Source organism: Dendrobates tinctorius, unplaced genomic scaffold (genome assembly GCF_039654945.1).
Source record: "Dendrobates tinctorius isolate UK_male_01 unplaced genomic scaffold, ASM3965494v1 ptg000062l, whole genome shotgun sequence".
In the NCBI taxonomy this organism is placed as follows: Eukaryota; Metazoa; Chordata; class Amphibia; order Anura; family Dendrobatidae; genus Dendrobates; species Dendrobates tinctorius.
Genome location: NW_027361730.1, coordinates 29,971,213 through 29,997,142, shown reverse-complemented (window position 1 = coordinate 29,997,142; position 25,930 = coordinate 29,971,213). Strand labels below are relative to the sequence as shown.

Here is a 25,930-nt window from a genome sequence, read left to right as displayed (position 1 = left end):
CAGACCCCCGGCAGGCCCGCATAGACCCCCGAGAGGCCCGTACAGGCCCCGGCAGGCCCACACAGACCTCCGGCAGGCCCGCACAGACTCCCGGGAGGCCCGTACAGGCCCCGGCAGGCCCGCACAGACCCCCGGCAGGCCCGCACAGACCACCGAGAGGCCCACATAGACCCCCAAGAGGCCCATACAGGCCCCAGCAGGCCCGCACAGACCGCGCATCATGATGCGCACAGACCATGCATCATGATGACATCATTTCAGCAGCCAATCACAGCCACAACACTGGCTCGCTGCATTATGGGAACTTCCGATTCCGGTATCCAATATTGTAAAAATATCGGTACTCGGTATCGGAATTCAGATACAGCGAATATCGGCCGATACCCGATATTTGCAGTATCGGAATGCTCATCACTAGTGGTAACCCAAAAAAGGGTGGAGTCCCAGAGGGGGGTGGCGACCCAAATCAGGGTGGTCCAGAAAAGGGCTGCACTGGTTACCTCAGTGGACATGTCTGGGGAACCGCAGTGTGTGTGTATGACTTTTTCAGAATGTGGGACATTCTTTCCGGGTAACGACGGGCCGCAGGTGTGCACCGCGATGTTGCACCGGGAAGGAGTCTCTGGATGGTTGGACTCAAAGAGTCAGGTGAGACTCTGACAGGAACTCCTCTCATTTTCTGTCTGACCGAGAAAATAGTCTAGGTTCACTGCAAACATGGGATCACTGTGAACTATGTGGTGGACAGATTAATGTTTGAGGGGTCTGGAGGCATTGAGTGCCAAGGTGGCGGTATACCACCAGACTTAGTGTATGCCTTTGAGATGGGCTGGGACTTTGTTTTGTTTGATTTAAGGCAGGGGGATGGAGACATTTCTAATGTTGGGATAGCAGACATTTAGACGGTGACGCCTCCTAAAGTGGACAGGTCTGATGTAGAAGTGACCGGAAGAAGGGGTACATCTGCCAACTTACCGACCTGACGTCTCGTGACATGACGGATGGTGGGCAGAGAGATGAGACGACTGGAGCGGACACACGGTCAGAGGGTAACTGGAGGGTTCACTCGGATGATCGGGGTGACTCAATCTCTGGGGGTGTAAAGTATAGCGTGGCACTACTACAGGGTGCACAAGTAGGTTACCCAGACCAAAATGAATAATAAAGTAAGTTGGCACTCAACTGAATGATCCTTTTCAAGACAAGGTTTTTATTTGGCAGTCACAATAACGACGTTTCGGCCTACAATTGGCCTTCGTCAGTCTATGGTAGTTTATACAAAACAATATATAAGAGGCAATTTTTACCTCCCAGTACTTTTACTGGCCACCATTCTCGTTCCCAGTGCTGCATGAAACCGGCTCTTCCAATACAAGCCTGATAAAGCAACAACAGGCATTAAACTGTACTAACCAGGTATTAATCCCCACATGATACCATACATAATTCCATATTTATCTGTCACCAACATCCGTATGATATATCTATGAATCTCCATTTTATCTTAGGCATATATTCCTACAGGCACAGAGCCTCAGAGATTCAATCTTCATGACCAATATTAATTTCTCCTTGATTTACCAGGTGTATATCTATTTTTTATTCGTCATTCCTTTTCTCTAATGAATTATCACCAATTATTTATTCACCCATTTTATACTCCATCTAATAGAGCACTATACACCTCATAGACAGTGGGATATTGCAGTAGCTTCCAAACCACTGCCTCATAAAAGGTATGATTTCTCCAGCACTGCACTTTAATATTTTGTTCATCTGATTGGACAATCTTGAATCACTTCCTTTTTCATTATAGGAACTTACAGTCTTTCATTCTACTCTCATTATATACAGCAGTCAGGTAGGACGCCATTTCTCATTAATATCTCTCTTTTTCTCCTACCTGGTTCTCTTTATGTATCATCACAGGGGTAACGTGTTTCGATTTTTATGTATCTTTGAGTTATTCTGCAGGACTGGACATATAAATTGTAAATGTATATCTCATGACACTGTACTATTTATGAGGATATATTTTGATTTTGCCTCTTATATATTGTTTTGTATAAACTACAGCAGACTGACGAAGGCCAATTGTAGGCCGAAACGTCTTTATTGTGACTGCCAAATAAAAACCTTGTCTTGAAAAGGATCATTCAGTTGAGTGCCAAGTTACTTTATTATTCAATCTCTGGGGGTGACTGTGGATCTGAGAGAGAAAGGGAGCACAGACTAGAAGAGCTAGAGAAGGAAGTCTCCGAGCTCAAAGATCACCTGGCATCGTGGCAAGGTCTGAATAAGTCCCTCAGAGAAGAGGTAGGAGTACTCATAGAAACTGTAAGAGGTCTTCTGCGGGAGAAGTGGGACAAAGACTTACAGCGGCCAGTCCTGAGTGAGGAACAGAGTGAAGACAAGAAGAAACTGAAAAGTATGGAAGCAGAGATGATTCATATGCAGGAGGAGCTTGCTGCTGCAGAACGTGCTAAAAGGCAAGCACAGCAGGAAAGAGATGAACTGGCCGATATAATTGCCAACAACAGTGGTAAAGGTGCTCTGGCTTTGGAAGAAAAGAGGTGTTTAGATTCTCACATTGCACAGCTTGATGAAGAATTAGAGGAAGAACAAGGCAATGTTGAATTAGCCAATAACAGGCTGAGAAAGACCACACTTCAGGTTGACCAGATGAATGCTGATCTGAATGCAGAACGTAGTAATGCTCAGAAGAACGAGAATGCCCATCAGCAATTAGATCGCCAGAATAATGAGTTAAAAGCAAAGGTTGCACAACTGGAGGAACAGCTTGATGCTGAAACTAAAGAGCGACAATCTGCAAGCAAACAAGTATGTCGTACAGAGAAAAAACTGAAGGATGTACTAATGCAAATGAATGATGAAAGGCGGAATTCTGAGCAGTACAAAGGCCAGGCGGAGAAAAACAATGTTCAGCTGAAACAGCTGAAGCGCCAGGTGGAAGAAGCGGAGAAAGAGGCTCAACGTGCCAATGCATTGCTCCATAAATTTCAGCGTGAACTGGAAGATGCTACAGAGACAACATGTGCAATGAACCATGAGGTTAATGCACTGAAAAGCAAACTTAGACGTGGTGATGTACCATTTGTTACAAGATGCATAGGCAGAAAAGGAGTTGACAAAGCGCATTGTAGAAGTGTGGGGACTAAACAGTGTCTGATGACACAGACAGACTCTGTGACTGGAGGGCCAAAGATCAAGACCGATATTCTGACCGCTGGGGGCGGGGGAGGCCTAACGTAGAGATGAGGCCATATGACAGACAAAAAAGATGAAGACGTTCTATCGACCTGTTGGGCAAGGTGACATGGGTGCCCGGTCTCGAAATCCGTGCATGATGTCATGTGTTCAACCCCACAAGCTTGAACAGAGGGGGGAGGTATGTGGTGTAGTAACCACTGTGTCCACTAGGGGGCACTGTGTGGGTGTTTCAGGACGGACGGATAGCCATGTCCAGAGTGGTAACAGGAGCAGAGTCCTTAATGACCGTTATGTATCCCAAGGTGGGTGGCCTTGGGATGAAGGCTTGATTATGTGCTGATGTTTCATTCCAATGTGTTAGGGAGAAGCCTTCAGGTGATTGGTGAGACGGGTGGGATCAATCACCTACAAACCCACCTAGGGGTGTGTGTCTAGAACACCATAGTAAAGTATATGTGTGTGAATGGTTGTAGGACCTGTGATGAGGTCATAGCCATGTGATCCGGTGGGTGTGGCTGAATGCATTCTGTATATTTCAATATGGATTCAAAAGAGCCATTTGTATATTCGCACTACACTATAAACAGCAAACATATGTATATTCAGCCGTTCTTGAAAAACTGAAGCTTAAGCCATAGACTACTATGGATAATCATGACAATATCCTTGACCAGTATCTATAGGTAAGTAATGTTAAAACTAACTGCTACTTGTATTCCTGAATTCCAATACAGAAGTGCTCTAATGTGAAGATGTTTGGAAAAAAGAGCTGTGACCATGCCAAGTTTTCCCTAACTGTTCCTGGTAGCAATTGGATTAAGGGATTAAGATATAACTTTTATTTCACAAAATATAAAATCCTATATGTAAAGTACAAGGTGCTCAAAACAGATGACAAACAAAAAAGAAAAGCTGGTGTAATAAAATCATTGGTTCACTCAGTCTTTACCGGAGATGTCTGTCTTATCATATACTCTTGTGACAGACACTATATCCTAATGTAATTGTGTAGCATTACTGCCTATCAAGTATTGGGTCCAGATGGACATGCAACAATGGTACCCTAAAACAAACTATTGCAGATTGCCCACCAGGCCTTTAGTCAGTGATACAATACATAACCGAATATGTAATGCCAAGATGCCCAATATCTAATACTATAATGCACAATATCAGGATCAATCCATCTCATGGTATTTTTTTCAAGCATATAAATGGGTCTATCCACTCATTTGGCATAGCCCTTGCTTATGTTCAGTACACTGACAAAAAATTAGTAAATTTATAACACAGACCAGCTTTTTATCCCAATTGGACCCCAGTTAAAAATTTACTGCAGGTTCCTAGGGAATTCATAAATGCACAGATATACACAAATGTCATAGTGGTTCATTAGTGTCACAATAGAAACGTTGGATTAGCATATAATCCCATTATATCAATGAATAGCTTGTTTCCTTCTTATTAGAGGTTGTTATCATGACACAAAGACTTCACGGCATACATGTAAAAAGAACGGTCTCACCAGTTTGCAGGATTTGAATCCGATACGCTACCATTCCCATTAAGTGGTGAATATGATACCCCTTCTCCCGACGTGTTTCGTTTTCCTCATCAGAGGAGACGGTTGGGGCTAAAGTAGCCATGTGTTTCAGGTGGCCGTTTCATGTCAGAGCTGCCGACATGTGTGTGCTCATCACAAAATGTAACCTTATGGACCTCCATTTCCTCATTTGCGTGGGAAAAATCAAACCTTCAGATATGAATAATATGGGCCAATGGGCAAAAATAAAATCAACAATCACAAATGCCAAGGAAAAGAGTGGACAGAAGCTACAATCCTCACAGGCAGCAGAGACCGTTGATTGCATGGAAAATTATGTCTTAGGCATAAAAAGTGAGAACGCATCTGTGGCACCCCAGAGTCTGGTTGACACAGTGACATTGCCTCCCTCTAAGGGGTGATGTCATGCCTGGAGGCAGGAAGGGGGGTCCCCATGCCAGGTAACCCAATGTACATGACAATTCCTGCTGCAGGCCAGAAAGGGGAGCTTCATTATAAATTATGGCCAGCAGGTGGGGTTAGTGAGTCAGTAAGAAGACAGTTGAGAGAGTAAAAAAGAGAGTTGTCATTGAAATGAGAGCAGTTGGAGCTCATGACTAGTGATGGGAAGTTCGGCTCTTTTTGGCGATCCGGCTCATTCGGCTCTGCTCACCATAAAGAGCCGACTCTTTTGGCTCTTTTAACGGCTCTTTTTTTATATTAATCCGTTTTCCACAGTCCTCGTTCCAGGTCTTTGCCTGTAAAGTGAGGGCCTCATTCTCCACATATATAAGGATCTAGTGACGCAGTGTAGACTGTTATTCAGCATTGCTCTCTCCTCAGATTGTCAGCTCTTGTGATCAGGCACCGGCTCCTTGGTTGCAGAAAGTCTTACCATGTCTCAGAAAGTCTTTCTAATCTGTGGCGCTTTTTGTACATGTCCTGTCTGGATTAGTAAGTGCTGCTGCAATCTGTGTTGGCGCTGTATAAGAGTATAATCTGTAAAAGGTATGTTGGAAGCACTGTGCCAACACACACTCCAAAATATGTAAGCAAAGCATACTGAATAGTAAAATCAGACACTAATGGTACTGTCACACTTAGCGATGTACCAGCGATCCCGACCAGCGATATGACGCGGTCAGGATCGCTGGTACATCGCTAAGTGGTCGCTAGTGATCTGCCACACAGGCAGATCTCATCAGCGACATCGCAGGGGTCGGGGTCGCTACTTACCTGTCACACTAGGCGATCCTGACGTCCTCCCGCCCGGCTCCACGCTCATCACTCGTCTCTCCACAGGAAGCCCAGCAGGAAGCTGACGACGAGAAACAGTCCTGGACGTTCTCGCGCGATCAGTGATAACCAGCGGGGGAGCGGTTTGTAGGTAAGTATCAGACATAGCGATATCGCTAGCAATATCGCTATAACGTCACAAAATCAGTGACGTTATAGCGATATTGCTAGCGATATCGCTTAGTGTGACAGGCTCTTAAGAGCAGCTGCCTGGCAGGGGTGCTCGGTGTCGCACCCTCACTGATCAGACATTGCTGACCTATTCTAAAGGGGATTTTACACATAGCAATATCGCTAAAACGTCACTGATTTTGTGACGTTATAGCGATATTGCTATGTGTGATACTTACCTCCGACCGCCCCCCCCCCCCGCTGTTTGTCGCTCATCGCGTGAGATCGGCTGGCTCCATTTCTCGTCGTCAGACTCCTGCTGAGGCTTCCTGCTGGCGCCGATGAGAGACGCGTGGAGGCGGGCGGGAGGACGTCAGGATCACTGTGTGTGAAAGGTGAGTATCGTGCGCTGCGTCGCTGCTGCATCTCTGTGAGATCTTGCTGTGTGGCAGCTCACTAGCGATCATTTAGCGATGCACCAGCGATCCTGACCGGGTCGTATCGCTGGTCAGATCGCTGGTGCATCGCTAAATGTAAAAGGGCCTTAAGGTCAGCCAGCATTAAAGTCATGGACAACCTCGCTTGTGTACTTATTTGAAGCCTGCACATTGATTTGGACTAGGGCCAGTTTTGTTTCCATATTACACTGAAAAGATCCTTTCTGTTCCCCTAGTGGCACCCTTCCCCCTGACCCCCCTATTACTGCAGTGTAATAAAGTCATGTGCAGTGAGAATAGTTTCACATCGGCCCTGGTGATCTGATAATGAACCAGTAGTAGCCCAGCGGGACGTCTATTCCCCCAGACTAGTAGTCCGCACCCTCATTACTGCAGTCATTCCCTCTTGGACGCGATTTATTCTCATCCGTGTTTTTTCTGCAAATGGATGCAAACGCATGGAACTGCACCCTAATGAGGATCTGGTTGGAAATGTGAAATTCTGACTTCTGGGGCAGAGGATAGAGGGAGAGAGGAGAGGAGAGAGTAGAGAGAGAGACTGGTGAAAGAAAAAAAGAAAATGGGGCTCGGAGCCTGCGCAGTATGAAATCCACATGCAGATTGGACGCAGGCATCCTGATTCAGGTACGTCTACATTGACAATCATATGTTTTTGCTGACACATATCAGGATGTCTGCAGATTTTTTTTAACACCCAAAATTCGCAACAAGCTGCGTTTTGGGAGAACATGGAAAATCCTGATGCATCCTGATCCTGATGCAAACGCAGGTCCGTCCTCCCTATGTTAAGTATAGAGATCTAATCTGGATCAGGATGCATCAGGATTGCTACACATCACAACGCACCGTACCACAATGCTAGTGTGAATGCAGCCCCACTCGTGCAGCCCCTAACCAGGTGCCCCCATGTCATATACATGCTCCTAATACATTTTATTACCATTACCACACTGTAACACAGGGCACAAGCCCTTCTAGTGAGGCGGGAAAGATCACTGTATGACAGAGCAGCATGCAGACATAGTCTAGATTATGTCTGCAGTCTGGTCCCATACAGCCCATCCCTCACTTCCGAGCATCAGTGCAACAACACGGATCCCTGCACACGGACCCGTGTTCTCCTGGATCCGTGCTCCATGTTAATTCCAGACGTGTAGCCGCTGATCCGTGCCTCTCCCTGCGCCTCGTGTTTTTCAGATGACACAAAACTGCAATAAGTTGCGTTTTTGTGCATCTGATAAAATATGCAGACACAGCGATCCATGGGAAAACGGTGACAACTGGATGCACACGCAAGTCCCATCTGTCACCACTGAAAGTCAATGGAGACAAAAACGGATCCGTGTGCATCCAAAATATGCAAGTGTGAAACCAGCTTAACCCCATAAGGCCATGTGCACACGGTGCAGATTCTGCTGCGGATCCGCAGCGTTTCAGGCTCTGCAGCAGCTTTAGCTGTGTTGTACAGTGCCATTGTTTTCAATGGTAAACTGAAAAACGCTGTGCACATGCTGCAGATTTTTCCGCGCGGATTTGCTGCAGGTTCAAATCCACAGCATGTCAATTCTTTGTGCAGAATCCGCTGCGGTTTCAAACCTCCATTGTAGAGATGTGAAACCACAGGGCTAATCCGCAGGCTAATCCGCAGGTCTTTTTTACCTGCAGATTTTTCCAAATCCGCAGCACCAAAAATTATGTGTGCACATGGCCTAATGATTGGGGCTGGACCTAGATCTCTGCACAGTCTTGCCTGAAATCACTTTATTATATTGCTTACCCTTAAGCGGGAGTCACGCATAGCAATCTCGCTAGCGATATCGCTGCTGAGTCACAAGTTTTGTGACGTAACAGCGATCTCACCAGCGAGATCGCTGTGTGTGACAGCGATCAGCGACCGGCCCCCCCGCCGGTATCGCTGATCGCTGCAAGAAACCTCTGGACATTTTTTGGTTGCTGGTCTCCTGCTGGCCAGCACGCATCGCTGCGTGTGACAGGCGGGAGACCAGCGATCAGCTGTAAAAAATAGAATCAAAATAAAAAATATTGTTATTCTCACCTTCCGACGTCCCGCGCAGCCATCCCGCCTCTCACCACGCTCCGGTCCCAATGATCCTTTGCACGAATGAACGCGAGACTTCGCGCTCCCGCAAGACCGTCACGTCTCGTGGTCATTCTCGCAAAGGATCACTGGGACCGGAGCGTGGAGAGAGGCGGGATGGCTGCGCGGGACGTCGGAAGGTGAGAATAACAATATTTTTTATTTTAATTCTATTTTTTACAGGGACGGCAAGCGATGCCGGGCGCTCAGCATCGCTGTGCTGATCGCTGGTGAAGCTGTCTGTGTGACAGCTCACCAGCGATCCTGACACCTTGATATCGGTGTCAGTATCGCTGGTAAGTCGCTTTGTGTGACTCCAGCTTTACCCTACCCTCAGCAAGAACTGACGCTTCTCCCTGTAGGGTTCCTGTCCTGTGTGACTGTCCTGTATCCTCTTCACTCACTCAGTGCTGTTGATGCTGAGCTGAGTCGGCTGACTTTAACTAATAGTACACTATACTAAAGTATATGTGAGAGTCTACATGAGACCAATTTGCTGTCACTTGAGTTTAACCCCTCAACAGTCACATGCCATATACAGTATGCCATGCATGCATGTCTGAAGCTAGGAGGAGTATATCACTTTAAATATTTCCACTCACTCCAGCACAGACAGCACACATTTCTCTCTGTCTCCTGACAGCTCCGCCTCCTCCCAGATAAATCTCTGCCACTGCCTGGCACCAGAAAAAAAAAAAAAAAAAGAAAAAGAACCGGCTCGTTCACAGTGCAGAGCCGCCTCATTTCGTTCCCAGCGGGGAGCCGGCTCTTTGAATCGGATCGTTCATGAACGACACATCACTCCTCATGACAAGACAGTTGAAGTTGGTCTGTGGAGAGGGAAGGGACAGGAGCAGAGACAAGGGCTCTGGGGAACTAAAATTGCGTATAGCTGACCCCAGAGTGAAGCACTGATAAAAAGGGACGCCAGAATCCTTGGCTGGGCAGGAGCTGTACGCCCTGACAGCCAAATCTGGAGTGCAGGGGACTGTAAGTTCCTTGGCCACACTGAACACCTGAAGGCACGGCAGCAGACCAAGAGCCCGGGTCTGATAGTGAACAAGACAGTGCACGTGATATAGGCTCACACTGTCACTGTCAGCCATACAGGTTAGCTATCATAACGCAGGAGAGGGCCGCAGCTTAGCTACAAGCAGCAGGGATCCAAAAAGAGAGCGCAGAAGGAAGGTCCCCAACCACACCTGGCAGGGTAGATCCCCTGAATGCCTCCAGGCAAGCCGTAATCAATCCATCATCTGTATGTGGTACCCCAGATTGCATTTACATTCAAGTAAAAGGTAAAGAAAAAAGCACCACTCTGTGTCCTTCACTTTTCCTCTGCACCCCAACGTCCACCACCATCTGAACAATCAAATATATTTGCCCTGGGGCCTCACTCTACCCGTGGGGAGCTGAACCATCTTTGCTGTGTCACCATCAGCCCCTGTGGACCAAAACCGCAGCATCAGCCGCCCATTGCCGAACACCACGGGTGGCGATACTCACGACCAAACACCACATAATTATCCTCTATTTCTTACTGGACGCCCAGGGCCACAGAACGGGTCACTGCCACTGTGACATCCCCTTTAAAGAACCTCATCTGAAACTGAAATATGGAAAGGCTTGATTCAGATGTTTTCTATTAAGACGTTCAAAGTTACAGCCAAGTAAGTTTTGGGATAAAGTGCCCACCTTTGTCAGAAATTACCAAACAAGATCACAAATAAAGGCGTAATATCTCAGGAATCAGTCTGGGAATATGTGGATCTCATCTGGCCTGCATGTACCTCCTGCCCCCAGACCTGCAGTGATGCGGTGTTCTACATTCGGCTCTATTCCTAGCTCAACCGCAAAGTAAGATATGCAATTATCAATGCCAACAACATGGAGGCCTTTATAATTCCACTTCCAGCATGCCAGCCAATACCTGCCAAACTTCGCCCCTTAGGGGGGCCAGGTCTTGAGGATGAACATCCTCATCTTTTACTGGCTCTACGTTTTCAAAACCATCCATTCTGGTCTTCATGTCCCAGAAAGGTCCCCAAAATTCAGAGAGCGGAGGATCAGGATATTTCTGATGACATATTCACCTCTATATTAGAAGATGTCGAAAGGGAGGATAATTTGATGGCGGAACAAGGACACCCACCTGTAGGGCAGGAGATACCCGGTATGGGAGAAGTGGGCATGCCAGAGCTGATAAATATTCTGACTTATCTGTAAAATAACCTCCAGAAAATTGCTGACCAAAACAACAATAATTTTCAGTCTACGCCCCCAAACTAAACAGCCAGACCCTATACCAGCAGCAGCCCCTGTTTGGCCATCATGTACTATCGCACCCACTTTTCAGGCTCCTGTTTCTTTTGGCAATGATCCAGCTGCCATGTTTGATCCTTCGACCTTGTATGGTCCATCGGGCAGTAACCCTTATAATTTCTAAAAGCAACGTGGCAATACAGTAGTTTTCAAACATAATTCTTAAGGTTTTATACTAGGTATATCTAAAACTTTGTTCATGTTTTGAAGAACATTTATGCCTACAGATTGAAAAATCAAAATTGTATTCTTACCACAGAGCTATTAAATATTTCTAAAGATGGTCTCTATATTTTTCCGTTGGCTAATGTTTGTATTGTTCACAAAGCATATTAAAATCTAAATCTCATAAATGTTATCAAGTCTTTGCCAACAAGGATGTGGTTTCAGTAATGGGGGGTACCTTTTTAAAAATTATACTATTGCCATCACAGGCCCCCTTGCCCAAAATTCACTGGCCTATAACAGTACAAAACTAGAAATGAGCGACTTTTGCTTTTTTAGGGTCGAGTTGGGTTTCATGAATCCCGACTTTCTCAAAAGTCGAGTCGAATGAAATCGGCCGATTATAGGGTAAAGTCGGAGGTCCGACTGAAACACGAAACCCAATGCAAGTCAATGGGGAAGCAAAGTCGGCAGGGAGTGGAGGACAGTAAACACACCTACAGTGCCCATTTCAATGCCAACAACATCAATTCTTATTACTGTATATACTCGAGTATAAGCCAACCCGAATATAAGCCGACCCCTCTAATTTTGCCACAAAAAACTGGGAAAACTTATTGACTCGAGTATAAGCCTAGGGTGGAAAATGCAGCAGCTACTGGTGAATTTAAAAAATAAAAATAGATACCAATAAAAGTCAAATTAATTGAGACATCAGTAGGTTAAATGTTTTTGAACATCCATATTGTATCAGGAGCCCTATATAATGCTCCATACAGTTCATGATGGCCCCATAAGATGCTCCATACAAAATACACCCTATATAATGCTGCTTGAAGGTTAATAATGGCCCCATAAGATGCTCTATAGAATAATATGCCCCATATGCTGCTCCATAAAGGTTATGGCAGATGTTCCATAGATTATGCCCCCATAAGATGCTCCATAGATTATGCCCCCATATGCTGTCCCCATAAGATGCTCTATAGATTATGCCCCCATAAGATGCTCCATAGGTTATGCCCCCATATGCTGCCCCCATAAGATGCTCCATAGATTATGTCCCCATATGCTGCCCCCATAAGATGAAACATAGATTATGGTCCCATATGCTGCCCCCATAAGATGCTCCATAGATTATGCCCCCATATGCTGCCCCCATAAGATGTTCCATAGATTATGGCCCCATGTGCTGCCGCTGCTGCATTTAAAAATAAAAAAATGACATACTCACCTCTCCATCACTGGGGCCAGGTGCCATTGTCACTGCTGGCACCTGAGATATTCACCTGTCCTGCGTCCATGGCTGCTTGCTGCTGTCTGGCACCGGCACGTCATCTGTCAGTGACGTTCAGACTGCAGGGGGAATGGCGCACACTAACCACGTCACCGTGTCCTCTGCTGTCTGAACGTCACTGACAGATGACGTGCCAGACAGCAGCAAGCAGCCATGGACGCAGAACAGGTGAGTATCGCTATACTTACCCTTCCTGGTGCTGTCTCTGAAGCCCCCAGCTTCTTCGCGATCTCCCTTCCTGCCTTCAGCGGTCACGTGGTGCCGCTCATTAAAACTCATGAATATGTGCATATTCATGAGTTTTAATTAGCGGTACCATGTGACCGCTGAAGGAAGGAAGGGAGATCGCGGAGAAGCTGGGGGCTGCAGAGATAGCGCCAGGATGGGTAAGTATGACTTGACACCTCCGCCCCCCTCCCCCTCCGACCCCCTGGTGTATATGATTCAAATATAAGTCGAGAGGGGGACTTTCGGCCCAAAAAATAGGCTGAAAATCTTGGCTTATATTCGAGTATATACGGTACTTAAGCTTGTCAACCTTATTTTACTTTATAATAAAAGTTACGCATTGAAAACTGGGGGTTATTTGGCTAAAGTTGTGGGGTGGTAGGGCTGGCTCCAGGTTTTCATGTGCCCCGTGCCAAAGAGTGTCAGTGCGCCACTTTAACACATACGACAATTCATGATGCTCCGATATGGCACAGAAATATAGGTATAGTACAATGAAAAATACTTCACTTCTTACATGACATGACTGATATCTATTTTAAATTCTACAATAGCTCAAAAAACGGACAGTATATTACTCCATACAGCATTATGGCCACCACATCGTGCGCCATACATCATAATGAGCCCCATATATTTCTCTATACAGAATAATTGGTCCCATATAATGTTCCATACAGTATATGATGCGCTCCACATAATGCTACAGTATATGATGGTCTCCATGGATGATGCTCCAGTGTGTTATGGGCCCAAATAATGCTCCAGTGTGTTATGGGCCCAAATTATGCTCCATATATAATGGGCCCCATTTCTAATGCTCCAGTGCATAATGGGCCCCATAGATGCTGCTCCAGTGTCTGATCTGCCCCATTTAGAATGCTCCAGTATATGATGGGCCCCATGGATGATGCTCCAGTGTCTTAAGGGCCCAAATAATGCTCCATATATAATGAGCCCCATTTCTAATGCTCCAGTGTATAATGGGCCCCATAAATGCTGCTCCAGTGTCTGATGTCCCCCATTTGGAATGCTCCAGTATATGATGGACCTCATGGATGATGCTCCAGTGTCTTATGGGCCCAAATAATGCTCCATATATTTGTCCGTGATACCAGCCGGTACACGGTAGTGTGTGAGGAGCGTACAGCTCTATATGGTGTATGTATGGAAATTTTTAAATCTCTGTCTAATTTTTTTCCGGAATCACACACACATGGTGTCTCTGTATAGATTTGACCATAATCAAACAGCAGATATACGATACTGTTTGACAAGCGGACAACTCTATATGGTGTATGTATGGAAAATTTTAAATCTCCGTCTATTTTTTTACGGATTCACACACGCTGTCTGTGTATAGATTTGACCGTAATCAAACAGCAGATATATGATACTGTTTGAGAAGTGAACAGCTCTATACGGTGTATGGAAAAATTGAAATGTCCGTATATGTATTTACGGAGTCTCACACACACACGCTGTCTCTGTATAGATTTGACCGCAATTCAAACAGCAGATATACAATACTGTTTGAGAAGCGGACAGCTCTATATGGTGTATGTATGGAAAATGTAAAATCTCGGTCTTTTTTACGGAGTCACACACAGATAGCATGTATATGTCCGTTATAACAGCCAGTACACGGTAGTGTGTGAGGAGCGTACACCTCTATACGGTGTGTGAAAAAATGAATGCTCTGTAACTGTGCAGAAAATCAGAATAAAAGTTTTTTTTTTGCTTTGAAAAAGCAGTCTGCACAGCAGTGTGCACACAGCAATGCAGCTATCAGGTAGCCTTATAATGCAGCCTAATAACCACCAGCGCTGCTGCACACACAAAAATCCTCCCCTGTCACTGCACACTAACTGTACAGTTGAAATCGCTATCAGAAGAAGCACAGATTTTTTCTTCTTTGTTGCCTAATGCTGTCCCTATTGAGAATCAGCGGCAGCAACCTCTCCCTATGCCAAGATCGGCAGAAGTAAAATGGCAGTCAGGGCTTTTATAGCCACTGTGACGCCACACAAAGTAAGTCAATCACACGAATGCCCTTCTCTAAGATGGTGGTGGCCACTGCCCATGTCATCGCATTGCCCTCAGTTTGCATCCTTGATGATTGGCTGAGAAAAGGCGCTGGAAGCATTATGGGAAACACGACTTTGGTGCGCGGGTCGGCGACCTCATGGCTGACCTCACGCTATGGTCGGGTTTCGATTGGCGAAACCCGACTTTAGCGAAAGTCAGCGACTTATGAATTTGACCGACCCGTTTCGCTCAACTCTATACAAAACACGTTCACTCAGGTCATGTAGTCTGAGATAAGGAAGAGACATTGCAGGAAACAGAGTTAAGAAGTAGGCCCAATGTAGGGGTGTGGGTCTCTGACACTTGTAATGGAGTGCATAGGCTGACAAGCATTTCAGCAATCGGGGGTACCTTTTTGAATAAATAAACTATGGCCAACACAGCCCCCCTTGGCCAAAATTCTACGGCCTACAATAGTACAGAACACGTTCACCCTGGTCATCTAGTGGAAGGTAAGGAAGAGACATTGCAGGAAACTGAGTTAAGAAGTAGGCACAATGTAGGGGTGTGGGTCTCTGAGATTTGTAAAGGAGTGCATTGGCTGACAAACAATTCCCCAAGGGGGGTTCCTTTTTTTCAAAATATACTATTACCATCACAGCCCCCTCTTGCCCCAAATTCACCGGCCTATAACAGTACAGAACACGTTCATCTAGGTCAGGTAGTGTGAGATAAGGAAGAGACATTGCAGGAAACACAGTTTAGAAATAGGCCCAATGTAGGGGGGTGGGTCTCCGACTTGTAATGGAGTGCATGACCTGACAAACAATTCCCCAATGGGAGTTACCTTTTTTAAAAAAAATAGACTATGGTCATCATGGACACCCTTGCCAAAAATTGGACTGCCTGTAGCAGTACAGAACCCGTTAACCCTGGTCATGTAGCCGTAGACAATGAGGAGACATAATGAGAAACTATACTGAAATTAAACAACTAAATTACAAATGTGTAGCCATGTATGAAAGAAAATAACAAAACAGAAAGGCGAACACAGGTTCATAGATATCAAGCCACAATGTGTTCGACGAGATAGGTTTGTCCGTAGCAACAGCTCAGAGACAGTGATATAAATAGAAATATTACATACAATTAGGTCGATATATATTTGGACAGATACAACATTTTTCTAATTTTGGTTCTAGACATTACCACCATGAATTTTAAGCAAAACAATTCAGATGCAGTTGAAATTCAGACTTTCAGCTTTCATTTGAGGGTATCCACATTAAAATTGGATGAAGGGTTGAGGAGTTTCAGCTCCTTAGCATGTGCCACCCTGTTTTTAAAGGGACCAAAAGTAATTGGACAATTGACTCCAAGGCTATTTCATGGACAGGTGTGGGCAATCCCTTCGTTATGTCATTCTCAATTAAGCAGATAAAAGGCCTGGAGTTGATTTGAGGTGTGGTGCTTGCATTTGGAAGGTTTTGCTGTGAAGGAAACATTCGGTCAAAGGAGTTCTCCATGCAGGTGAAACAAGCCATCTTTAAGCTGCAAAAACAGAAAAAACCCATCCGAGAACTTGCTACAACATTAGGATTGGCAAAATCTACAGTTTGGTACATCCTGAGAAAGAAAGAAAGCACTGGTGAACTCATCAATGCAAAAAGACCTGGGCGCCCACAGAAGACAACAGTGGTGGATGATCGCAGAATAATCTCCATGGTGAAGAGAAACCCCTTCACAACCACCAACCAAGTAAACAACTCTCTCCAGGAGGTAGGTGTATCAATATCCAAATCTACCATAAAGAGAAGACTGCATGAAAGTAAATACAGAGGGTTCACTGCATGGTGCAAGCCACTCATAAGCATCAAGAATAAAAAGGCTAGACTGGACTTTGCTAAAAAACATCTAAAAAAGCCAGCACAGTTCTGGAAGAACATTCTTTGGACAGATGAAACCAAGATCAATCTCTACCAGAATGATGGAAAGAGAAAAGTTTGGCAAAGGCGTGGTACAGCTCATGATCCAAAGCATACCACATCATCTGTAAAGCACGGCGGAGGCAGAGTGATGGCTTGGGCATGCATGGCTGCCAGTGGCACTGGGTCACTAGTGTTTATTGATGATGTGACACAGGACAGAAGCAGCCGAATGAATTCTGAGGTAGTCAGAGCTATACTGTGTGCTCAGATCCAGCCAAATGCAACCAAACTGATTGGTCATCGTTTCATACTACAGATGGACAATGACCCAAAACATAAAGCCAAAGCAACCCAGGAGATTATTAAAGCAAAGAAGTGGAATATTCTTGAATGGCCAAGTCAGTCACCTGATCTCAACCCAATTGAGCATGCATTTCACTTGTTAAAGACTAAACTTCAGACAGGCCCACAAATAAACAGCAACTGAAAACCACCGCAGTGAATGCCTGGCAGAGCATAAAAAAGGAGGAAACACAGCGTCTGTGACAGATGTCCATGAGTTCAAGACTTCAGGCAGTCATTGCCAACAAAGGGTTTTCAACCAAGTACTAGAAATGAACATTTTATTTACAATTATTTAATCTGTCCAATTACTTTTGGTCCTTTTAAAAACAGGGTGGCACATGTTAAGGAGCTGAAACTCCTAAACTCTTCATCCAATTTTAATGTGGATACCCTCAAATGAAAGCTGAAAGTCTGAACTTCAACTATGTCAGGAACACCGCACTGCACTTGCTCACTGAGCCAGTGCGTGTGTCCTGAGTACAAAGACTGTGCACAAAGATACCTGCGGTGCGGGGTCTCAGTGGTGACAATGCATGCTCCAAGCTCACAGGACCTGAAGCATGTGACTGCTGGGGGCGTGGCCTCAGCGCTACAGAGCCAGGAGCTGCAGGGAAACTCCTAGAAAGGGAACTACTGGACAATGTAACCAAGGGGCATAGACAGAGTGGATAGTCAGGACGTAGCAAAAGATCAGAAAACCAGAACGGGCAATAGACGGTACAATAGTGACAAACTGTAACGGAGTAACGATAGCCAAGCCAGGAGGTCAGAACCGGAAAAGACAATAGTGCCAAAACGAGAAACGGAGTACAGAGTGAGGGAACAAACCGGGTCATACACGGGAAGCAAACAAGCAACGCAGAATACACGCACACCAGGGGTCAGACACACCAGAACAACAGTATAGTTGACAGAGAACCCTGGTAAAGAGTGAGTATGAATACCCCTCCCAGATCCAGAAAGAGGCCATGAACACTTAACCCTGTGAGTGCAGGGCAAGAACCCTGTTCAAACCATGACAAACTGCATCTGAATTGTTTTGTTTAAAATTCATTGTGGTAATGTCTAGAACCAAAATTAGAAAAATGTTGTCCCTGTCCAAATATATATGAACCTAACTGTATATACCCACATAAAGTGCCTGCATGCCTTGCACTGATATCCATATAGCCACATACACTCCCCTGCCTAAGTAGCACTGCAATCTATATACCCTTTTACTAGTCCTTAGAAGGACTGTGTGTTGAGCTGGATTTGTGGATTCTATGATGGTATACCCACACTAACTTATAAACCCTTAAATCTGACCCTATCTCAGCAGCAATTCTCCCTACACTTTCTGATTCCGGACGTGACTGACGAACAGAACGGGGGAAGGTCTCTTATAGACCTGATGATGCTGTGCGGCCAGCCAATCACTGTAATACCATAACAAAGATGGCTGCAGCATTACAGTGTGTGGCAGACAATCCTTGGATCTTGATTGGCGCTCTAAAAAGTGCCAAACTTGCAGGGCGGAGACACAAGCTCCCACCAAATAATCCCGGAAATGCTTGGCGCTCGCCGAGTACCGCGAGTACAGCGATACTCAGGCGAGAAACGAGCATTATCAAGCCTGCTCACTCATCACTAGTTATAAGTGTTTTACAATCTCATGATAAAGTGTGTAAGGATAACTTTATTTTAACCCCTTAACCCTGGGTCATTTTCCATTTTTGCGTTTTCAGTTTTTGCTCCCCTTCTTCCCAGAACCATAACTTTTTGATTTTTCTGTCAAAATGGCCATGTTAGGGCTTGATTTTTGCGGAACAAGTTGTACTTTTTAACAACACCATTGGTTTTAACATATCACATACTGGAAAACAGGAAAAAAATTCTAAGTGTGGTCAAATTGCAAAAAAAGTGCATTTCCACAGTTGGTTTTTTTTTTTACCAAGGTCACTAAATGCTAAAACTGAACTCCAATTATGATTCTCTGGGTCATTACAAGTTCATAGATGCCAAACATGTCTAGGTTCTTATTTAAGTGGTGAAAAAAAATCCAAACTTTGGTTAAAAAAATAGCACCATTTTCCGAGACCCGTAGCATCTCCATTTTTCGTGATTTGGGGCTGGGTGATAGTTTATTTTTTGTGCACCGAGCTGATGTTTTTATTGATACCATTTTGGTGTATATACGATCTTTTGATCGCCCGTTATTGCATTTTATTGCAATGTCGCGGCAAACACAAAAAATTTAATTCTGGCATTTTTGTTTTTTTTTTCATTACGCCGTTTACCGATCAGGTTATTTTTTTTTTATATTGATAAATTGGGCAATTCTTAACTCGGCAATAATATATGTGTATATTTTTTTTTAATTGTTTTATTTTGAATGGGGCAAAAGGGGAGTGATTTGAACTTTTATATTTTTTTATTTTTTTAAACTTTTTTATTTTACTTTTTGCATGCTTCAATAGTCTCCATGGGAGACTAGAATCTGCAGTTGTCCGATCAGTTCTGCTACATACAGGCGATGAGCAGAACGCCTGTATGCAGCAGAAATGCTCACTTGTTTTGAGATCCGACCACCTGGTGGCGCTCATAGTAATCTGGCTATGACAACCATATAGATCTGCTGGAGACCTCTGGTTGTCATGCCAACCCATCGGTGACCCGCGATCACGTGACAGGGTCACAGATGGATGGGATTTCCAGCGCGCTTGCCGGAAGCGTGAGTTAAATGCCGCTGTCAGAGATGTATAGCAGCATTTAACGTATTAACAGCCGCGGGTCGATTCCAATTCCACCAGCGGCTGTTAGAGGCACATTTCAGCTTTTCAAAACAGCTGACGTGCGTCGGGAAAGATGTGGGCTCAGCGCCGGAGCCCACATCAAAGGGAGGAATTCCGACATGGGCGTACTATTCCGTCCAACGTCGGAAAGGAATAAATTAAGCATTTATGTAGTGTAGGGTTTCAGCTCTCTGGTAGCCTGTTGTGAATTCCCTGGCTCAGACTTCTGAGCCGAAGCTCCCCCTGCTCCCTCCGGTAGTTACTAGAGGTAGTGGAGCTGGCCAGATTGACAGAGATTTGCCACCTGATGATGATGATGGTGATGACGATTGGAGATCTGGAGTTTCGGATTGGAGTATTTAAGTCTACAGACTTCCTGCAATCCCTGCTGGTGATTGCTTTCCTTTGCATTCAGAGGTCTGATGTGTCCTGCCCTGTTCATGTTTTGTTCAGCTAAGTGATTCATTTGCTAATCCTTTGCATCTGATCTGGTTTTGTCTATCTCTGCTTGTTGTACGGGTTCAGCTCACTCCTGCTGGGTGCTGTGCTGGACCACCGCTCCATATGTTACTGCTTGTGTCAGTTTGTTCAGTCCCCTGTTATATTGGTCTCTTTTGCTTTGCTTCCAGTTAATACCAGAGTGGTGATATAGTGGGGGCGAAGTCGTGTGACTTCAGTGCCTTTTGTGTACATCAGATGTGTTGGATTTTTCAGGGTTTTTTGCGTGATTGCAGACAGTGTCTTTTCTTTCCTATCCTGTCTAGTCAGTTTGGGCCCCATCATTTGCTCAGCCTATTTTTCTGCCTGCGTTTGTGTTTCATCTTGTCTCACCAGCAATATATGTTTGGGGGCTATCTATTCCTTTGGGGTCTACTCCGGGGCAGTTTAGACTTCTCCTTCCTTGCTTTAGGCTTAGTTAGCTCTCTTGCTGTGCCGAGGCGTCTAGGGTATCGTAGGTACACTCCACGACTACTGCTAGTTGTGTGGATATGATCAGGGGTCTGCAATCCGCTTAATTACCAACCACTCTGGTTTTCTGGTGGCTTAGCCTGTTTCTGCCATCCTCCTCGGTGACCCATTCATAACAGAATCAACAGCCTTACTGTAGACTCTAGGGTACTCTAAAGAAGGAAAAAATTGTAAAAAAAAAAAAAGGGTCAGAATTTTTTTTGTATATTTTTTCCACTTTTTTTCTCTGGAGCCGTAGGAGGATTTTTTTTTTTTCTAAATGGAGACTAAGCAGTTGTCCAATCATGTTGAGCAGCTCGCTGCTGAAGTGCGGGGAATTTCTGCCTATCTCGCTCAATCATCTGCAGTCGAACCAAAAATCCCTACTCCTGATGTGTTTTCTAGGGATCGGTCTAAATTTTTGAATTTTAAGAATAATTGTAAACTATTTTTTGCTTTGAAACCTAACTCATTGGGGAGCTCTGTGCAGCAGGATAAAATTGTCATCTCCCTGCTGAGCGGTGATCCCCAGGATTGGGCCTTTTCTTTGACACCCGGAGATCCTATTCTGGCTAATGTGGATGCGTTTTTCAAGCCTTGGGGTTGTTGTATGATGAACCTAATGCTATTGATCAAGCTGAGAAAACCTTATTGGCATTGAACCAGGGTCAGGATTCTGCAAAGTTATATTGTCAAAAATTCCAAAAGTGGGCGGTCTTTACTAAATGGAATGATGATGCCCTAGCAGCTCTCTTTCGGAAAGGTCTGCCAGAAACCGTAAAAGATGTTATGGAGGGATTTCCTGTCCCCTCTGGTCTTGACGACTCTATGTCATTGGCCATTCAAATTGATCGGCGTTTACGTGAGCGTAAAACTACACGAGAGGCGTTGCCGCCTTTGGAACGAATTTCTGAACCCATGCAATGTGATAGGGTTTTGTCTAGGGCACAACGTCAGGAGTTTAGAAGGCCTAATAAGTTGTGTTTTTTCTGTGGGGACGCCTCTCATACTATTTCTGTTTGCCCTAAGCGAGAAAAGTGTTTTGCTCACGCATTTGCGGTGGGCAGTGTACAGCCTAAGTTCCTTTTGGCAATTACCTTGATCTGCTCCTTGTCTACATTTTCTGCTAAGGCTTTTGTTGATTCAGGAGCAGCTTTGAATCTGATGGATTTTGACTTTGCCAAATTTTGTGGTTTTCCCATGATACCCCTGCGGACTCCTATCCCTTTGAGGGGTAGTGATGCTACTCCTTTAGTGGAGAATAAACCCCAGTTTTGGACCCAGGTGATAATGCGGGTCACCCCGGACCACCAAGAGAATTGTAAATTTTTGGTGTTGCACAATTTGCATGATACTATTGTTCTGGGTTTTCCTTGGTTGCAAACCCATAATCCTATTTTGGATTGGAAATCTGTGTCTGTGGTGAGTTGGGGTTGTCAATGTGTTCTTAGTGACACTTCTGTTTTCTCCATCTCTCCCCCAGTCTCATGATATTCCTCACTATTTAGCTGATTTTTCTGATGTATTTAGTGAGAGTAAGTCTGCGCCTTTGCCTCCTCATAGGAGTTATGACTGTGCAATTGAGTTAATGCCCGGGTGTAAATTTCCCAAGGGTTGGCTTTTCAATTTATCGGTACCTGAACATGATGCTATGCGATCTTATATCAAGGAGTCGTTGGAGAAGGGTCATATCAGACCATCCTCTTCACCTTTAGGTGCTGTTTTTTTTGTGGCCAAGAAAGATGGCTCATTAAGGCCATGTATTGACTATCATTCCCTTAACAAAATCACTGTTAAATGTCAGTACCCGTTATCCCTGATTTCTGATTTATTTTCCAGAGTTAAAAGTGCCTGTTGGTTTACCAAACTTGACCTCAGGGGGGCGTATGATCTTATTCGCATCAAGCACGGGGATGAATGGAAGACGGCGTTTAATACACCAGAGGGACATTTTGAGTACCTGGTGATGCCTTTTGGGCTCACTAATGCCCCTTCTGTCTTCCAATCTTTTATGAACGATATTTTCCGGGACTTTGTGGATAAGATTTTGATCATTTATCTGGATGATATTTTGATCTTTTCCAGTGATTGGGATTCTCATGTGGAACATGTCTGGACTGTGTTCCAGACTTTGAGGGAAAATACTCTGTATGTTAAGGGATCAAAGTGTCTCTTTGGTGTTCAGAGAATTTCGTTTTTTGGGATTCAGTTTGTCCCCGTCTGCTATTGAAATGGACCCAGTCAAGATACAGGCCATTTATGATTGGGTTCAGCCCACTTCTTTGAAGGCTCTCCAGAAGTTTTTGGGTTTTGCTAATTTCTACCGTAAATTTATAAGTAATTTTTCTGGTATTGTTAAACCACTGACTGAATTGACCAAAAAGGGCGCTGATGTGGTGAATTGGTCTACAGAAGCAGTCTCGGCATTTCTGGAGCTTAAGCGGAGATTCACTTCTGCTCCGGTTCTATGGCAACCTGATGCCTCACTCCCATTTTCAAGTGGAGATAGATGCTTCTGAGATTGGTGCAGGAGCTGTTTTCTCCCAAAGAGATCCGGTAACTTCTAAGATGAATCCCTCTGCCTTCTTTTCTCTAAAATTTTCCCCATCTGAACACAACTATGACGTCGGGAATCGGGAATTGTTGGCCATGAAATGGGCATTTGAAGAGTGGAAACATTGGTTGGAGGGAGCTAGACATCAAATTGTGGTCCTCACCGACCACAATAATTTGATTTATCTTGAATCAGCCAAGCGCTTGAATTCTAGACAGGCTAGGTGGGCCTTGTTTTGCATGCGTTTTAATTTTGTGGTCTCCTTTCTTCCGGGCACTAAGAATGTTAAGGCGGACGCCCTTTCTAGGAGTTTCTTTGCGGATTCTCTTGATGTGACCGAGCCTACTACCATTCTAAATGAGGGTGTAGTTCTTTCCACCATCTCTCCTGATTTGAGACATGCCCTGGAGGAATTTCAGGAGGATAAACCTGAATGATGCCCTATGGGAAAATTGTATGTCCCTGACCAGTGGAGAAAAAGAGTAATGTCTAAAATTCATTGCTCCTCGTTGGCTGGTCATCCAGGTATCTTTGGTACCAGAGATTTGGTGAGCTGGTCTTTTGTGGCCTGCCTTATCTCGTGATGTCAGGAATTTTGTGCAGTCCTGTGGGACTTGTTCTCGGTCCAAGCCCTGTTCTCGTGCTAGTGGTTTGTTGATGTCCCTGCCAGTGCCCAGGAGGCCATGGACCCATATCTCAATGGATTTTATCTCTGATCTCCCTGTCTCTCAGAGAATGACTGTTATTTGGGTGATCTGTGATAGATTTTCTAAGATGGTCCATCTTGTACCACTCCCAAAGTTGCCATCTTCTTCTGAGTTGGTGCCCGTGTTTTTACAACAGGTGGTTCGTCTGCACGGGATTCCTGAGAACATTGTGTCGTACAGAGGAGTCCAGTTTGTTTCCAGATTTTGGAGAGCTTTTGGTTCCAAATTGAGAATTCAGTTGTCTTTCTCCTCTGCATTTCATCCTCAGACCAATGGGCAAACTGAGAGAACAAACCAGACTTTGGAGTCCTATTTGAGATGTTTCATATCTGCTGATCAGGATGATTGGGTCTCATTTTTGCCATTGGCCGAATTCGCACTAAACAGTAGGGCTAGTTCTGCCACTTTGATGTCTCCTTTCTTTTGTAACTTTGGGTTTCATCCTCGATTTTTCTTCGGGGCAGGTGGAAGCTTCTGCCTGCCCCGGTGTGGATTCTGTGGTAGAGAGAATGCAGCAGATTTGGGACCAAGTAGTGGATAAGTTGTCCCACTCTCAGGAAAAGGCCCAACGGTTTTCCAACCGGCATAGGACCATTGGTCCCCGGTTTAAAGTGGGTGATATGGTTTGGTTGTCCTCAAAAAATATTCCCATGAAGGTCACACCTCCAAAATTCAAGCCCAGGTTTATTGGACCTTATAAGATTTTGGAAATCCTTAACCCTGTTTCTTTCCGTTTGGCTCTTCCAGTTACGTTTAAGATTCGTAACGTTTTTCATAAATCTTTGTTGAAAAGGTTTGTGGAGCCAGTGGCTCCCATGGCAGCACCCGCTGACCCTGTACTGGTTGAGGGTAATTTGGAATATGAGGTAGAGAAGATATTGGATTCTCGTCTGACTAGACAGAGACTTCAGTACTTGGTCAAATGGAAGGGTTATGGCCAAGAGGATAATTTTTGGGTTTCTGCTGCTGACATCCATGCTACCAAAATAGTCGAGCGCATCCATCTCCAGAAATACACTTAGAATTACTAAAACTAAAGGGGGTTTTACACATAGCGATATCGCTAGCAATATCTCGGAAGACACCTCTCCAAATGAAGGACCAGTGTTTCACAGGAATAAAGGACATGTCATACTAAGAGATATCACTAGCAATATCGCTATAACTTGTGACGTTATAGCGATATTGCTAGCGATATCGCTATGTGTGATACTTACCTCCGACCGGCTCCCCCCCTGGTTATCGCTGATCGCGCGGCTCCATTTCTCGTCGTCAGCTTCCTGCTGGGCTTCCTGCTGTGTGAGACGAGCGACGCTGGATGCGGGCGGGAGGACGTCTGGATCGCTGTGTGTGAAAGGTGAGTATCGTGCGCTGCGTCGCTGCTGCATCGCTGTGAGACCTTTCTGTGAGAAAGCTCACTAGCGATCATTTAGCGATGCACCAGCGATCCTGACCGGGTCGGATCGCTGGTGCATCGCTAAATGTAAAAGGGCCTTTAGACAAAATTTAAAAGAAGCCATTCTAGTTGATTATGATATAGTAATTAAAGCCTCAAAATTTAAAGTTTACTCAGAACTAAATAAGCCCACAAAATTCATGATGCGAAAACTAAAGCGAGATAGAAATTGAAATAGAATCAACAATATTAAAAATAACTTGGGTATCACCAAGCAACATCCCAAAGACATAGCAGACACATTTGCAGGTTACTATTATAATTTATACAATCTCAATCTTGATTCATCGTGTCCCCTAGCAGATACCAAAAATATTAAAAACTTTTTCAAAGACCTACAACTTCTAAAAATAAGCCTATCAGATTTGAGTTCTTTAACATCACCCATTACCTCTTCTGAACTGAAATATCTGAAACTATACATAGTCTTAGGCCTGTTTC

General features: G+C 44.7%; 1 protein-coding gene across 1 annotated transcript; it reads left to right on the top strand.

The window, feature by feature from the left end:
* The first annotated feature begins 537 nt into the window (after positions 1-537).
* On the top strand, positions 538-10,963 carry LOC141092870 (myosin-9-like). The gene is made up of 4 exons (XM_073579180.1): positions 538-588; positions 2,362-3,106; positions 4,826-4,886; positions 10,774-10,963. Exons 1-4 carry the CDS (start codon positions 538-540, stop codon positions 10,961-10,963), a joined length of 1,047 nt encoding a protein of 348 aa, XP_073435281.1.
* The last annotated feature ends 14,967 nt before the right edge of the window (positions 10,964-25,930 follow it).

Bases quoted from the DNA above. Each gene is read 5' to 3' on its own strand.
- LOC141092870 (XM_073579180.1), top strand. From the start codon at position 538: ATGACTTTTTCAGAATGTGGGACATTCTTTCCGGGTAACGACGGGCCG. The intron at 3,107-4,825 runs ATGTACCATTTG...ACCCCTTCTCCC, and splicing joins AAGCAAACTTAGACGTGGTG to GACGTGTTTCGTTTTCCTCA. The intron at 4,887-10,773 runs GTGGCCGTTTCA...TTCATGTCCCAG, and splicing joins AAAGTAGCCATGTGTTTCAG to AAAGGTCCCCAAAATTCAGA.